Genomic DNA, 18,027 nt, shown 5'->3' with positions numbered 1-18,027 from the left:
TCCAATTCAAGCAATTAAATTGGAATCAGCTGTAACCAGCCGCCTCCCGGGCGAAAGTGAGGGTGAAACACTCGGGCGTACGACAAGGGCTAAAGCCTACTCATACCTTCTGCTGCTTCTTGTAAATTACCAACTTGTTTGACTATTCAACAGTTGACTGAGATAAGGATGAAATTTACACCCGTGTTTTTGACTAGTCGCTCATTTCCATGAGCTGCTTTCTCTATAAATTCCACTCTTTGTATGTGGGAGTTCACAACAGAAATCTATAGCGAATAGATATCTGGAAGTTACTAACGCTGTTGTGTTGAGCTTATTTAGCATATGATTTTCCTGTAGAGATCTGCTTCCTCGCAGACAAACACAGACAAACACTTAAGAGACGACACGGTCTCTACTATTATACTTCTGGGCTCTCTCCTCGGCTCTCCCCGACCAGACCACCGAGGTCTCCCCAAAAGATCACCAGCCCTAGTTATCGGTGATACTATTCTTGATTTTGCTATGACGACTACACTGCCGGAAGTTGAGATGAATTCTTCTCTGGAAGATCGAAACAAGAGAGCTCTCGAATTCATCGAGACCGTCACCACATATGCAGACGAAGTGCAGACTCAGGTGCTCTCCTCAATCTTGTCGAGAAATGCAGACACCGAATACTTGAGAAGATACGGTCTCAATGGACGAAGTGATAGAGTCAGTTTCAAGAAGTGTGTGCCAGTAATCACTTATGATGATGTGAAGCCTGACATACGTCGTATTGCTAGCGGAGACACTTCCCCCATTCTTTCTGCTCATCCAATTTCCGAATTCCTCACAAGGTATTAATCATCTTCACTCTACTCTGTATTGATTGGGCAGAAAATAATTACTGTTCCGAATAGAAAAAACATTAAATAATAACCTATTTATTAGGCTGACAAATTACTTCATTTTTAACCTATAGATTGCAGATTTCGAAACTTGCAATAGCAAATTCAATGGTTTGTCTTTGCCTCTAACAGTTTGATGAATGGCTAGATTGTAAAATATTTCAGAATTTACAATTTAAAAGTTACACACTCAAATTCGAATATACAAAATATTCTAAAATTAAAATAAAAATGACCCATCTATTTTATTACCAGTAATAAACTTGTCCAGACTCATTGATGAAATTGTGTGACAATTTTTGCGCAGCTCGGGAACCTCTGCTGGTGAACGGAAGCTGATGCCCACCATCCAGGAGGAATTGGAGAGAAAAGCTCTTCTCTATAGTCTTCTCATGCCCGTCATGAATCAGTGAGTCTTTCTTTTCCTTAAATGCGTCCAATCTACATATTCATATTAAACTTTGTTGGAGTTTTTGTATCGTTGAATTTAATTTGGACATTTTGGGAATATTTTTAAATTCAGTGAACTATAACCAAGTCAATTTGATGAAATATTCTTACCATCTTTTACATATTTATAATATTCCTCCGGTTGAGTGTTAGACTGAATATCTTTAATTGTTATTAATAATATTCCTCCGGTTGAGTAGATACATGGAAGGACTTGAGAAGGGAAAGGGAATGTATTTCTTCTTCATAAAATCGGAGGCAAAGACACCAGGAGGGTTGCTCGCACGTCCCGTGCTGACGAGCTATTACAAGAGCAACCACTTCAAGGAGAGGCCTTACGATCCCTACAATGTTTACACCAGTCCTAACCAGGCTGTCCTCTGTCACGATTCCTACCAGAGCATGTACTCTCAACTGCTATGTGGCCTCCTTCAAAATAACGAGGTCCTAAGGATGGGTGCCGTCTTTGCTTCTGGATTCATCAGAGCTATACGCTTCCTCGAGGAGCACTGGAAACAATTTTGCCTCGACATAAAAACCGGCATTCTCAACAGAGAGGTGACTGATCCGTCAGTGAGAGAGGCCGTCGGGGAGCTTCTGCACCCGAATCCAGAGTTAGCTGATTTTATTGAAAGGCAATGTTCAGCAGAATCATGGCAAGGAATTATAACTCGGTTGTGGCCGAACAGTAAGTATATCGATGTGATTGTGACTGGTGCAATGGCTCAATATATTCCTACTTTGGATTACTACAGCGGCGGCCTACCTCTGGTATGCACCATGTACGCTTCATCCGAATGCTACTTTGGACTTAATCTGAAACCCCTCTGCAAGCCTTCAGAAGTGTCATACACTTTACTCCCAAACATGGCCTATTTCGAGTTTCTTCCCGTTCACCGGAAACAAGAAGCAGGTGGTGACACGCTCGATTCACCAAAGACCCTCGACGAGAAAGAGCGAGAGGAGCTGGTTGAACTTGTAGACGTGAAGCTTGGGCAAGAATACGAGCTTGTGGTCACCACATATGCTGGTACTGTGCACAAGATTTTCAATTAGACATTTCTTTGTGTATTCTATTGGTGTGAATGTTGGATTAAAAGTACTGGTTTTATGCAGGTTTGAATCGTTACAGAGTGGGGGATGTGCTACGTGTGACTGACTTCCACAACGCTGCGCCTCAATTCCATTTTGTATGCAGACAGAATGTTGTGCTGAGTATAGATTCAGACAAAACCGATGAAGTGGAGCTTCACAGTGCGGTACAGAATTCTGTTAAGCATCTGGAGCCTTTCGACGCACAATTGATCGAGTATACAAGCTATGCGGACACAGCTACAATACCTGGTCACTAAGTGTTATACTGGGAACTTCGCTTCAACACCAAAATAGTTGCAGTGCCTCCTTCGGTTTTCGAAGATTGCTGTCTGACTGTAGAAGAATCCCTGAATTCTGTGTATCGCCAGGGAAGAGCGTCCGATAAGTCCATCGGTCCCCTGGAAATAAGGGTAGTTGAGAAGGGAACGTTCGACGAATTGATGGATTACGCTATCAGTAGAGGGGCATCCATAAATCAATACAAAGCTCCCAGATGCGTTAAATTCACTCCCATTGTTACCCTGCTAAACTCCAGGGTCATGCATTCCTACTTCAGCCCGCAGCCGCCGCATTGGACTACCGGATGCAGAGTTTGGGCATAAATTAGGTTAATTATGCGATTTGAAATATGTTCACGGCTTTGTACTAAATTAGATATGTAATTACGTCCGTGGGATCGTGGGAATGTTGTTGGAATAAATCTGTTGTTTTATAAGATTAATTTAAAAGTATATTGTTACCATATTGGGTTAATTTGAATGGTTTAAATTTAGGTTTGAAATTTGGTTAACTATGGTTAATGGGTGTTTGAGAAATAGGAAACTGTTTGAGAAATACGTAAAATATAGTCGCTTCCTCCTGCTCCAGAGATAATTGACTTGCATTAAAAAAAATTGCTTAAATCTAATTCTTTTTTACAAAATTATGATAAATTAAATGTGTGTAAGTCACACGTTTACATTTACATCAGTAAGAATTTTAATTGAAGTGTGTAACTTTTACAATTATATTTATATGAATATACTGCAGCTTTTTTTTTACGGGAAAAAAACTTTTTACAATTATTTATAATTTTTGTAAATATAGATAATACTGGAATTTGAGAATATTTAAAATTATTAATATATATTTTATTTATTAAGAAATTTTTATTTTCAAAAAAACCTTACAATATATTATGGGAATACTATGTGGTGATGTTATATTTAAAATTATAAAATAATATAAAAATAAAATATTTTAATTTTATATAGAGAAATATAATCATTAAAAATAAATAAAAATCTAATTTGATGATTTTTTTTTTAATTTTTAGTATAGAGATGTATTAATTTTTCACTATTTAATATCAAAATGATATGGGATATTTAAAAAGATAAATGATTGGAATGTTGTAATATAATGTAATGTAAACATTTTAATAAGGTTAAAATAAAATAATTAATAATTATAATTATAATTATCAATAATATATTTTGATGGGTCAAATTGCATGAAAATATAATATAATTAAAATATAAAATTAATAATTGTTTTTTATAATTATAGTAAAATGAAACATAATTCATAACTTAACCAGTCTAGATTTATTTTAATTTTGGATCTACTCACCACTGAGAGGGATCAAATCTCTTGAGATACGAACCTCTTTTAAAGTGAAATCAAATCTTTAGAGATATAAGCCTCTTTTGACGTGAAATCTGAAATTATGATAAATCTAAATTGGTGTATAATATATATATATAATTCATTTTATATTTAGTTTGCATAAAGTATTTAAATAAAATATATTAACAACAAAAAATATCTTACAATTAAAATTAAAAAATTTCTAGTAAATTTATTTTTCATTAAAAACTATATAAAATGTATATATATTATTTAAAAAATATTCAAAAAATTTAGTATAAGTTATACCTAACATATTTGTAAGAGAGATTTTAATTTTTTATTCCAATGCTTCCTAATTGAGTGTAGTAGGGATTTCTAATTCTTTCAATTGGTTTCTTGAAATTGAAATGTAAAATTTATTCAACGTTCCATGGATTTCCCTCTGCCCAAATTTCTCGTAAAAAAGTCTTACTAGTACAAATCTTAGAATAATAGTTTCAATGTGGTAAAAAAGTCTTGTTACTACAAAGAATAACAGTTTCACTAACCTAACCACGCTAGGTGCTGAACCATTCACTTTACAATATGTGGGCTGAATAATTAACTTATTTTATTTAGAGGTTTGGCTGGTTGTATTTAGCACTTAATTCACTTCATTTTAAGTGAGTTAAGTGAGTTTTATTCTTTTGTGCTAGCCAAAAGTTTTATGTTTTCAATATTGGTTGTTTGCGCAAAACTAATGTTTTAGGCCGTTTTAGCATTGACTAAAATCTTTAATTTTAACCATGATTTAAATATTTAAGAGAAAAATTATATGGGGAAAGTTTCAAAGACGTGAAATATTGGTAGTTAAAATGTCACACTGTCATGTTAAATGATTTTGTAAAATTTGTAATAATTATGTTTTTATTTTATTTTATTTTTATTTTATTTTTAGTTTTTAAAATTAGAAGAAATAAATATTGTAATGAATAATATTAGTATTATTAAATATTTGTTTGAGATTTATTGATATAGAAAAATTTATTTGGAGTCTTTCCACTATTAAATAAGTTAAATTAAAAATGAATAATTTACACAAAATCATTGTTTTTCATAAATGTAAAACTATGAAAGTGTTTTGGGGCTCAAAAATCATTAATAAATGGGGTAGTTTAGTTTATAGACGACATAGAATTTTTCACTAGAATTAGGGAAAATCATTTCAAGGAAGAATGTGATTTTTTTGTTATTTAGGGAAAATAATTTCAAAAAAGAATGTGAATTTTTGTTATTTAGATTGCATTTTTGAATGCCTAAACGAATTCAACATCCTAAAAAACCTGCACACAACTTCTGCGACAACTTAAACTCAAATTTTTAAAAATCTATGCAGAATTTTGATTAAAATTAACTAGAAAAATGAAAAAGGCCATTTCGTTTATAAATTAAACTACACCTTAAAAAATTGGCTAAATCAAATTTACTTGTACTACCCTAATAGTGACCATCTTAAACTTACTAGAAAAAATTAACTTAATCCCAATCATTTATCAACATAATATAATATCAATGCCAATTAAATTGGGATCAATTATAACCAGCCGCCCTATGCGAAAGGGAGGGTGAAACACTTGTGTGAGAAAAGGGCTAGGGCTACACATGCATATTGTTGCTTTCTTGACTTTTCAACAGATGATTGCAATAAGGATGAAGTTAACACCCATGTTTTTGACCTGTCACTCATTTCCATGAGTTGCTTTCTCTATAAATTTCACTCTTATTGCTAATTCACCAAATATTTGGCAATCAGATGGACATGGGTGTAGTCAGTTATTTGACCGTGCCCATGTCCGTCTAATTGCCGAATATTTAGCAAATCGACAATCGAGATAAGCTCATGGCTTTGGATGTGGGAGTTAATAACATAAATCTATCTCGAATAGATATTTGTAAGTTACTAACGTTGTGTTGAGCCTTTTAATGTAAGATTTTCCTGTACAGGTCTGCTTCCTTTTTCTCAGAAAAGATTTAAGAGATGACAAAGTCTCTACTCTTGTATTCCTATGTTCTCCCAGATGTTGGGTGTGGAGCTTGATTATCTTCTTTATTCAGAGGTATCACTGCATTGGACCCCAGTTCGTAATGTGGCGGCAATGCCGCCTGTAATATTTGCATTACATGGGGGGTCTAAGGGGAGGGCTATGATCTTTGGGAGCCCCCCCTGGCGGGGAATCGAGGGCAGCGCCCCCGAAGCTAAAAATAGATGTAAAATTGCCTTGTAAAATGTTGTAATTTCGTAGTCAATCTGGGTCGTTCATTAGGCAGAGATATGACGGTAGAAGTTATGTTTAATTTAGGGTTTTTTGCCCTTGAAGGCAACCCCTCACTATATATGAGGGAATTGTATTGTGTCTATGTAGATCTATATTCTGAGTAAGAAAGAGAGAGGAGATTGTGTGAGAGAGAAGAGGGTATTACAACGGATCTGATGTACGTTGTATCTCTTCAATTTGTTGGATAATATAAAAGGAAGGATTGGTTGTTTCTCTGTGGACGTAGCCCAAATTGGGTGAACCACGTATATCTATGCCTCTCTCGTTTTATGTGTTTTCTGTGTTTATATTTATGTAGTGTTTCTTAGGTGTTCCATTGCTATGTAATATATAATTTTATAACACTAGACCATACCACCGAGGTCTCCCCTAACAGATCACTAGCCCTAGTTATCGGTGATATTATTCTGGATTTTTCTATGACAAGGATATTGCCACCAAAAGTTCAAATGAATTCTTCTCTAGAGGCAGTCGAAGATCGAAACAAGAGAGATATGGAATTCATTGAGATCATCACCACATACACAGAGGAAGTGCAGATTCAGGTGTTCTCCTTAATCTTATTGAGAAATGCAAACACCAAATCCTTGAAGAGATATGGCCTTAATGCAGGAACTGACAGAGCCACTTTCAAAAGTGTGTGCCATCATGATCTGAAGCCTAGAATACGTCGTATTGCTAGTGGGTACACTTCCCCATTCTTTCTTCTTATCCAAATTTCCTAATTTCTCATAAGGTATTAACCATATTCTCTCTACTCTGTATTGATTGAGCAAAAAATAATCACTATTCTGAAGAGGAAAAACATTAAATAATAACTTATTTATTATACTGACAAATTACTTCATTTTTAACCTATACATTGCAGATTTTGAAACTCATAAGAGCAAAGCAATTGTGTTTCTTTGCTTCTAACAGTTTGATGAATGGCTAGATTGTAAAATATTTTAAAATCTACAATTACACAATCAAATTTGAATAAAATCTATATAAAAGTGACCCGTCTTTTTATTACCAGTAATAAACTTGTCAAGACTCTTTGACGAAATTGTGAGAATTTTTGCATAGCTTCGAAACCTCTGCTGGCGCTATTGAACGGAAGCCGATATTAGACATTGGATAAAACAACTCTCCCCATGTGTTTCGCGACATGGACTAACGACCTCTTGTGGATCCTTATCTCTAACGATGTGATCGTTGACTAACACTTGTGGGTTTTCGTTTAACGACAATCGTGGTTCCCAATAATTGTTATTAGAGTCGTTTCCTTCTGTATAAGCCTAATAGCTTGAAGGTAGTTCTGGTTGAGTCATGGACAATCAATGTGTACTCGTTTTGAGTGCAACAAACTTTCATGAGTGGAGAGATAAGATTAAAACTGAATTGATAGCTTATGGACCTAGTGTATGGAAGCATGTATGTGAAGGTTATTGCAAAAACTCTCCCTATATGCAAGAAAAACAATGGAATGCTAAGGATAAATTTGTTATATATAACAATCTTCATAATAAGGATTTCGATAAAATAATAGATTTAATTTCTGCAAATAAATCTGAGATAGATTGTAGCTCATGTATGAAGAGGCTAGCAACAAAAATGTAGAGAAAGGAAAGAGAAAGAGGAAGTAGGAAAAAACGTGTCAAAGGGAAAGTGTTCAGGTAAATGAAACCTATACCTGTGTGAATGTATTTGACTCTCTTGAATAAAAGGTAAATGACAATCAAGCTAGGCTTGACTTATCATTAGTTAGTATAGAAAGATTGAAGAATGAAAACAAAGATCTGAAAAAACTCATGCAGATATGTGATGAGAGAGAGCATGAGTACAAGGAGGAAATTGTCAGCCTGAAGACACAACTTGAAGAAGGAAGGAGACTAGAAGGGGTGATGTGTAGTAAACTCAAGGAGAGAGACCTACAATGTAAAGAATGAGAAGATGAGGTTGATTTGGCTAGAAGAGAGTTAGATGAAAAGAACAAGTTTTGTAAGCAACTAGGAGAGGAGATATCATTCATGAATAAATAAGAAGAAAAGAGCACTAGCTCAAAGGCATCCATAGAGGATAATGAAGTAGCCTTGAAAATACCACTAGAGGAAAGTACAAGTAGAGTAGATAACAAAGAGGCAAATAATACCAAGCAACAACAACAAGAGCCAAAGAGCGAGTCAAAAAAAAATGATTTTTGAAAAAAGTTCATTTCCTTCTAGAGATGAGTTGAACAAATTCAGAAGATCTCAAAGGAGATTCTTCTTTCCTAGAAAAGATATCAAGTGTTTTTCTTGCCATGGACTTGGACATGTAGCAGCAAAATGTAAGACAAAGAAATCAAGTCTAATCAGGAAAAGATGCATCAAATGAGACGATTCTCTCAAGCAAGCAAGAAGAGAAGACAATCATTCATCGGGTACACAAAACATTTCCACAATTACTGTTATTTGTGAAATGAATTTGGACATAAACTTGTTGAATGTAAACTATATGAAAAAAGGGGCACAAAAATCAGCACACCAGCTCAACCATACCTTAGTCAAATGAGATGCTATCTATGTCACAATCTTGGACACAAAGCCAATGAATGCGGACTATCATATACTCTAAAGAATCCTAAATAGATGACGGAATCAAATCAAAGCAGACCAAACTCTGAATTAAAAAGAAATGCAGACAATAGAAAGCAACCTACCAAAATATGGAAGAGGAAGGAAAAGGAGGACCATGTTACTTCAATAACATAATGAATTCATCATAATTTCAGGGGGATCTTCTCTAAGCAACATGGAAATCAATAGTCAATATTAGAAGAGTAACATCATCACAGGGGGAGTGGCAACATCATAAGGACAAACTCACTACATTATGCATCTTATGTTAGCCTTGGTTGGGATGTTGGAAAAAAAAGGAAAGTTTGCTTGCATATTCTCTTCTATATTCAAAGGCCACAAGAGAGAAACACCAATAATGTCTTGGAGGAAGATAAATAACATGCTGAGACCAATCTTGTACATAAGGTATAACCAATACATGATGGTTTAATTGTCATTAGTAAAACAATGAAGAGAGTTACCTCCTCAACTCTTATGTTACATGTTAATAAAAGAGGCTAGTTTCAGAAAACTTCAAAGTTTTCAAAATAATGAAGGAAGATGACCTATGTTATGGTTAGAATAACAACAATTGCCACTCTCACCTTGCTAGGTAATGTTGGAAAAGAGATGGTTATTCAAAATACATTAGCAAAGAAAAATAAAATATACATAATGAATGAGGTTCAACAGTACTCTCAACATGCGAAAATTGAGAACATAATCAAGGTGTCTACACTCAATGGTTATTTTGCTGTGAAAAAAAAATTATTGCGTAATGTGTGGATCGTGCAAGTCACTATATGTGAAATGGGCAAACAAAAAGGACCTGCAATTCACTGTAAACTTAGTTCATAAATATCTCCTCATCAAATAAGAGAATTTTGTTGGACCAAACTCTCATCGAGTGTGCCCCCCTCTACTATAGTTTGGACTATGATTATATGACAAAGAATGGGAGCTGTATAGATGGTTAGTCATTATGATGGATTAATAGTGATGCAACCCATATCTATAGAAAGTATTTGAGAGTATTCAAAGATAACAGATTGAGTAGCAATCTGAGATCCATATGCATAAGGGCACCAAAGGGAGGTCATGAAGCAAACAAATATATATATGGATGTAAAACAATGTGGATCTGCATCAAATGATAGAAACAAAACTTGCCAAAGTACTAATATATACAACAAAAATAGTTAAACAACAAAATGGAATAGTAAAATAAGCGCAAATAACTCCAATAATCCAATGGAAACCAGATGTAAAGAATAGGTTTTATTAGATGACACCTATGAAGGGAACAAACAATGCTAACATTCCCCCTCCGTGGGATGGGTTCTTATCTATCCTCAATGTCTTCAGCTTTGTAGAGTCTCTCTCTTCTCCACAATGTGTAACCCCAGCAAAAACAATGTTTGAGCTCAATGGGAACTCAAAAGAAAAAGGAAAATTGTGAGAGATAGTGATAATAATAAGAGATGCAACAGTGAGTGTGTTAGGTTATGGTATGTTCTATGCTTATAACAGTTTACTTCCTTTTCTTATTATATTCCACAGATTAGCAATCACATGTACATAAAGTAAAGTGCAGATAGAACATTAAATGATTGACAGAAAACAAGCCAAGACAAGAGACACAAGATGTGGCGGCTAGCCAGGGACAAACCCTACAATGTGCGGGGAAACCCTTTGATCAAATATTATTTTATCTTCAATAATTTAGCAGAGAGAAATAGTACAATAAATCTGATTTATATCAGCAGTAACAAACCCTAGATTAGCAACATCAACATTAGCAGCTTCGTCATCAAAACTAGGGCAATCGATATCTCACAAACCGTCTGGCGGATCGGCTTGATTCCACCACCAAACGTTGCAGCCTTTAGAGGAGGTTCAGATGAACCTACAATGCAGTTCAGATGAGGAGATCTTCTGGTCCACGCAAGTCAAACTTCACTTCTACAGTTGCGGCTTTAGTTTCAGTAGCTTCCTTCAAACTAGGGCAGTCGATATCTTGTAAAACATCCCTCGGATCGACTTGATTCCACCACCAAAAGTTGCAGCCTTCAGAGGAGGTTCAGATGAACCTACAACACAGATCAGAAGAGGAGGTTTGATGGTCCACGCTGGTCAAAGTTTGGATCTATAGTTGCAGCTTCAATTTCAGTAGCTTCCTACTTCACATGTGTGAGAGAGAGACCCTTTTCTGCGCAGTAGAGAAGAGACTCTTTTTTGCGCAGTAGAGAGAGAGAGAGAGAGATGTGATGAGATTAGTGAGTGCAAATGAGGAAAAGTCCTCTTGTATTTATACACAATTGATCTGATGTTTGAATAGATGCGACTGTTGGGCTTTTGAGCCTACATGAGTTATAGGTCGGCTTGATAATAATTCCATAATCAAAATAAATTCATATCTCCATAAATACTTATCGGAATCGGATGATCTTTAGATCAATCCTACACCTCTCGATGAGAGGAATCTAATAAAATATTATTAGCCATGAATAAGATAACCCACATGAATTTTGGCCCTAGTTTCCAATTTAACACTCCCTCTCGACTAGGGAGAACTTCATCTGCAATCTGTCTATGAGTCGCTACTATTCATCCATCAAATGCACTACCTTGTACAGCCTGACCCTTTCCCTGCTCTGCTCTATTCTGCCTATTCTGCTTTGTCTTGTTCTGCCCTGTATTGATCTGTATTTCTCTACTTTGTTCTGCTCTGCTCTGCTTTGTTTTGTTCTACTCTGCTTTTGTTTTTTCTGCTCTGCTTTTGTTTTGTTTTGCTCTGATTTTGTTTTGTTCTGCTTTGCTTTTGTCTGAATTATGAAGAAGAAGAAATGATAGAGGATGTATCATACTGACTTAAAGTCAGCCTCAGAGTATGTACCACTGGTCCCAGACCAGTCTCAACCGACCCAAAGTTAGTGTCATAGTATGTACAATTCCTACCACTGGTCACAGACCAGTAACATCCTCCACTAACTCAATTAAGTCTGTCTCAGAGTGTGTACCACTGGTCCCAAACCAGTAACAACCGACTCGAAGTCAGTGTCATAGAAGTACCACTCCTACCACTGGTCCCAGACCATATCATTGATCCCAGATCAATGGAGGTCATCCTAGCGTAGGGAGTATGGTAGATACAACGATGCGTCCATAAGTACTACTATGGTCCCTAACTTCATTTCCCTGCTCATTGATCAGATGAGAGGTACTTCCCATGAGTCCCAGACTGCATGGGTAGGATGCCTTGTCAGGAGAACTTAATCAATCTCGTCCTCACAGGAGAACACATCAATCCTGCTACAATTGCCATGGAGAACATATCAATCCAGGCCTCACAGGAGAACACATCAATCCTGCTACAATCGCCATGGATAACACATCAATCGCCACGGAGAACACATCAATCCAGGCCTCACAAGAGAACACATCAATCCTACTATAATCACCATGGAGAACACATCAATCCAGGCCTCACAGGAGAACTAATCATATTGCTACACAGGAGATCAAATCATCCTGTTCCACAAGGGAGTGAATCATCTTGTCCCATAAGATAGCGAATCATCTTGTTCGAGTGCGCACCACCAGGGGAGGGTGAGTCACCCTGTGGTCGTATGTTGCTCCAATAAGAACCGCAAGCCCTCAGAGCTCCTAGAGCTCAATTTATGCAACATGCAGGACCCTTGTACAAGGGTTTCTTGACAACTCCAAGTCGTTTGGGAAAATCACATATTATATCTTTCCTCGGGGCTTTGAGAAGGTGTATCAACCTGTACATCATCTTAATGTGATGGAGCCTCCTTGCTCATTGACTTACCATATCCCAGATGATGTCTATTTGTTGGGGAAATTGACGAATATGGGATTCCTCAATAATCGAATCCCACCTCTGGTTGTTACAGAGAATCATAGTGGTATGTGTTCAAACAGCTCACTGAAGAGCTTCCCCAACTAGGAAGCTTTATAGGAGATTGTACTCGTAGATATGTATCTGGTCTCGGCGGTGCTTATGGCAACCAATTTCTGCTTCCTACTCATCCATTATATCAAAGCAGAATCCAAAGAGAAACAACACTAAAATGTGCTCCAGTGACCCTCCACACTACCTGCCTAATCAACATCCGAATAATCATGCAGTTTCATATTTCCAGTAGTGTATTTCAATCCATGAGAGATTGTGTCCTGAAGACATCTCAGAAGATTCTTGGCACCAATCTAGTGAGGCTCAAACAAATATGAGCTCACAATGCTAACTGCAAAACATATGTTCGAACGGAGGTTCACCAAGAACATCAACACGAATGAGTTTTTGAAACTTAGAAGCATTTCCCAAATCTAGTTCGACATCACTACCATATAACTTCTGAAAGTTAAGATCCTCGAGGTAGTCACAGGCTTACAGTCCACCATACCAAATCTTTTCATAATCTTCACCTCATATTTTCCTTAAGATAGGAAAATTTCCCTTGGCTTCTGTCACACTTCAAGTCCTTAGTTCTTCATTTCAAATTCAAAAGTCAACTCCCTGTTACATTTGTGAGTGAGAGGGTATGCACTTGTTAGAAAGAGGTCATCCACATACAACACCAGTATGAGAGGCTTGTCATCTTCAACCTTAAAGTAAAGGTTAGGATTGGCTTCACTCCTAGTGAAGCCCAACTTCATCAAGTAGCTATCGATCCTCTCATACCATGCTCAGGGTGCTTGCTTCAGCCCATAGAGAGCCTTCTTCAACTTGAATACATGAGATTTTCAATCATAAATCTCAAATCCTTCGGGTTTCTCCACATAGACCTCTTCTTTGATTGAACCGTGCAAGAACGCGGTCTTGACATCCATCTGATGTAGGTTCCGTCCTTGTGAAGCCACAAGGGCTATGATCAAGTGGATGGTTGTATATCTAGAAACAGGTGCAAATATCACATCATAGTCTATACCTTCCTTCTGGGAGAAACCACGAACAACAAAACGACCCTTATACTATTGTGTACTTGCATCTGCTATAGCTTTATCTTATAAGGCCATTTTGAAGTAACAATTGTCTTGTCCTGGGGTCTTGGAACTACTTCCTAGACATCATTCTCCATAATGGTCATATCATCCTTCCATACTTGATGCTTGACGGCATCTGAGAATGATGAAGGCTCATTTTGTATGATTGTGCTCATATTAGTCAGGTATCCCTGATACCTGTTGGGTTTCTTACTTTTACGGAAGGTTCCTCAGGGTGTAGCATGTCTTTTAGCATCATCAAGTATCCCCCTAAGTCATGAAGGCCTCTTCCTAGAAGAGGAAGGCTCAGGTGGATAAATAGGATCCATGGGTTCCTCCACATCAGGCATTGTTACATCATCTACCCATAGAGTCAGCTTCCACAATCGTACAGTTCTTCCTTTCCACCACACCATTCTGCTCAAGAGCATGTGGTGTAGTAGTCTCCCTCTTAATGCCAGCCTCAAATATGCTTGAGTGAACCAACAGTAATATATCGGAGGTCTTGCTTTGGCTTGAGGGGAATGGTCCCCTTTTGAGCTTTCCTTCGGCACATCCTGGACATACACCTTCTTTCTCTACTCGGAATTCGGGCATCCCTGTCACCATTTGTCTTACACCAAGTAGAGCTTTATAATGAAGGGGGGAAACCTCTGATGCCAAAGTTCGGACTGAAGAGATGTGTCATAAGACATGACACCTAGCAGACTTCCATCGACCTGATATAATGAATCAACACGAAACCCAAGAGTAAAGGAATCTTTAACGTTATTTTTCAATGTACATACCTTACCATCGCTGAAGGTTACCTTGTAGCCTTTGTCTTCCATTACCAAGATGGACACCAGGTTCTTTTTTAGGTCAGGTGCATTTAATACATCCTGGAATTTCTAGCCTTCTTGAATGGTTGTCCTCTTCCTTGATTCCCAGCTCTCCTCTTACCTTTGCTATTGAATTTGTCATTCCTTTTATTGCCATCAGAGGGATTTTGATCATCTTCCCGGTGTGAGTCCTTTCTATCAAGGCACTCCCTTTCATAGTGACCTGCTTTATCGCAGATGTAACATCGTCCTTTTCTGCCACCGTTAGGTCCAGCCTTTCCTTTTGATTTAGTCCCAGAATTATTTCTTTTCTTAGCATGAGAAGAAAAGGTAGCAGGAGGACCTTTAGGCATGGTCATTTCTTGCTCTTCTACACTTGTTTCTGTTATGAAACGAGCTCAAGAAAAGATAGAAAAGATAGATCAACGCCTTAGAATTCAGCCTCTTCGAGGGGGCAACCTCCTTTACATTACATAAATGAACAATTCTTTGATGATTCAAATGACAAAACCTCCTTTCTATATATAGGAGTCTAAGGAGTCACAATATAATCAAGCCGACCTAACAATAATAATATAAAGCCACAAAAATAACAATAGAGGGATTCTATGGGGCACAGTAATAACAATATGGGGGCAATAGGGGCACAACAATATTAATAAGGGGTATAACTACAATAGTAATGGGGTAATCACTAGTATTATAGGGACCCAACATGCCCCTCTCCTTCAAAAAAGTGTTGTCCTCAACGCTTGAGTAGTTTTGGATACTTCTGCATAAAATTCTCATCCTCCCATGTGGAATCTTCAGCGGATAAGTTCTTCCACTTGATAAGATACTCTGAAATTGATCGATTTCGTAGCTGTCGAGTTCTTGTTTCTGTGACTGCTTCCGGTTCCAATATAATTTTTCCTTCCTCGTCAAGTTCTGGCAATATTGTTTGAATTGGGAGCTTGTCGCCTATAACCTTCTTTAAACATGAAACATGGAAAACTGGGTGCAATCGAGAAGCTGCAGGAAGCTCCAATTTGTATGCCATAGTACCAATCTTTTGCAACACCTTGTACGGACCATAATACTTTGGTGATAATTTATTATCCTTCTTAGCTTGCTTGGGGACATTTTCTTATATGGTTGTAGCCGTAGGAATACCCAATCACCTACATCAAAACTTCTTTCACTGCGATGTTGATCTGCCTGTTGTTTCATTCTATTTTGTGCCAACACGAGGTTATCCTTTAAGAGTTGGAGGACTTGTTGTTGATGTTCGATGTGATGTTCCACTGCCTGAACCTTAGAATTTTCTCTTAAATATGATGTGATGGATGGTGGTTGATACCCATAAAGTGCCATAAATGGGGTCATTTTTGTTGTTGTATGGAAGGAAGTGTTATACCACCATTCAGCCAGAGGCAACCATTTGACCCATTGTGTCTGTTTATCAGATACAAAGCAACGAAGATATCCTTCCAAACATTTGTTTACTATCTCAGTTTGCCCATCAGATTGAGGATGATAAGATGAGCTATGAGCTAACTGAGTACCAAGACAAGAAAATAATTCTGTCCAAAAATTTCCAGTGAAAATGGGATCTCTGTCACTTACAATAATCTTTGGGTTTCCATGTAGCTTTTGAAATGTTTCCATAAATGCAGTAGAAACTGTACTGGCTTTAAATGGATGTGATAATGCACAAAAGTGTGCATACTTGGTAAGTCTGTCAACTACCACCATGATGACACTCTTTCCCTCAGACTTGGGTAAACCTGTGATAAAATCCATTGAAACCTCCTCCCAACGTTGGCTTGGAATGGATAAAGGTTGTAATAGACCCGGTGTCTTAATTGTTTCAACTTTATTTTGTTGGCAAACCAAACATTCCGCCACAAACTTTTGAATATCTGATTTAAGGCCATCCCAAAAAAATTCCTTCTTAACCCTGTGGTAAGTTTTTAAAAATCCTGAGTGCCCTCCTAAGGGAGAAGTGTGCAATTCCATAAGAATCTTTTGTTTTAGCTGGGAATTCTTACAGAGGTATAAGCGATCTTTGTACCATAACGAATCATTTTTCCAGCTAAATGTATCAGACGTACTGGAATCTTGTTGTAACTTTCGAATAAGTGCCCACACTTCTTCGTCATTCTTCCATTCCTCCCTTGCTTCGTTTATCCAATCTGGTTGGATAATAGAAATGGCGCACAACAATGCTTCCACATCCTCATCCTTTCTTGAGAGTGCATCTGCCACCACATTTTGCTTCCCTTTTTTGTAGATGATTTCAAAGTCATAACCCAACATCTTTGTGACCCACTTTTGTTGCTCTTCAGAGGATAATCTTTGTTCTAAAAAGTATTTAAGGCTATCATGATCCGTTTTTACCTTGAAGTGTCTTCCCATTAGGTAGGGTCGCCATTTCTTAAGTGCATGGAGTATTGCCAACATTTCCTTCTCATAAATAGCTTTGCTTAAAAACTTTCCCTTGATTGGACGACTTTCAAAAGCAATGGGTCTTTCATCTTGCATTAGAACAACACCAATTCCATTTCCTGAAGCATCACATTCCACAATAAAGGTTTTTGTGAAGTCCGGTGTAGCTAAGACCGGTGCTTGGCACATTGCCTCTTTAAGATGTTCAAAGGCCTTTGTTGCTTCCGGAGTCCATGAAAATGCATCTTTCTTCAATAATGTTGTTAGAGGTGCTGCTATTCTCCCATAATTCTTAACAAACTTGCGATAATACCCTGTCAACCCGAGAAATCCTCGCAGATGCTTTATGGATGTGGGGATTTTCCATTCCTTAATGGCTTTAATTTTGCTAGGGTCTACCTTAACTCCTTCATGAGATACAATATGACCAAATATTCCACCTCCTGGACTCCAAAGAAACATTTGGATCTTTTTGCATATAATTGTTTCTCCTCCAATAGTTGTAGCACCCTGTCAACATGTTCAACATGATCCTTCCAAGACTTGTTGTAGATTAGTATATCATCAAAAAATACTAACACAAATTTTCTAAGGAATGGTTTGAAAATTGAATTCATCAAACCTTGAAATGTTGAAGGTGCATTGGTAAGGCCAAAAGGCATGACCAAAAATTCATAATGACCCTCATGAGTTCTAAATGTTGTTTTCGGAATGTCTTCAATCTTCATTCTGATTTGATGATATCCTGAACGAAGATCCAACTTGGTGAAGTAAATTGATCCATGCAATTCATCCAGTAATTCATCAATGACAGGAATGGGGAACTTATCTTTAATAGTGAGCTTGT

The 18,027-nt window shown here is 37.1% G+C and overlaps 1 protein-coding gene across 1 annotated transcript; it reads left to right on the top strand.

Moving 5' to 3' along the window:
- The first annotated feature begins 272 nt into the window (after window positions 1-272).
- On the top strand, window positions 273-3,157 carry LOC149244510 (indole-3-acetic acid-amido synthetase GH3.6-like). The gene is made up of 4 exons (XM_089368018.1): window positions 273-821; window positions 1,180-1,281; window positions 1,523-2,352; window positions 2,439-3,157. Exons 1-4 carry the CDS (start codon window positions 505-507, stop codon window positions 2,672-2,674), a joined length of 1,485 nt encoding a protein of 494 aa, XP_089224144.1. The 5' UTR covers window positions 273-504; the 3' UTR covers window positions 2,675-3,157.
- The last annotated feature ends 14,870 nt before the right edge of the window (window positions 3,158-18,027 follow it).

This window comes from Pinus tabuliformis, chromosome 8, assembly GCF_031772625.1.
Source record: "Pinus tabuliformis cultivar Carrire ecotype Pingquan chromosome 8, CPIR1, whole genome shotgun sequence".
In the NCBI taxonomy this organism is placed as follows: Eukaryota; Viridiplantae; Streptophyta; class Pinopsida; order Pinales; family Pinaceae; genus Pinus; species Pinus tabuliformis.
The sequence above is the reverse complement of the archived record's forward strand: the minus strand, read 5'-3'. Positions and strand labels throughout refer to the sequence as shown.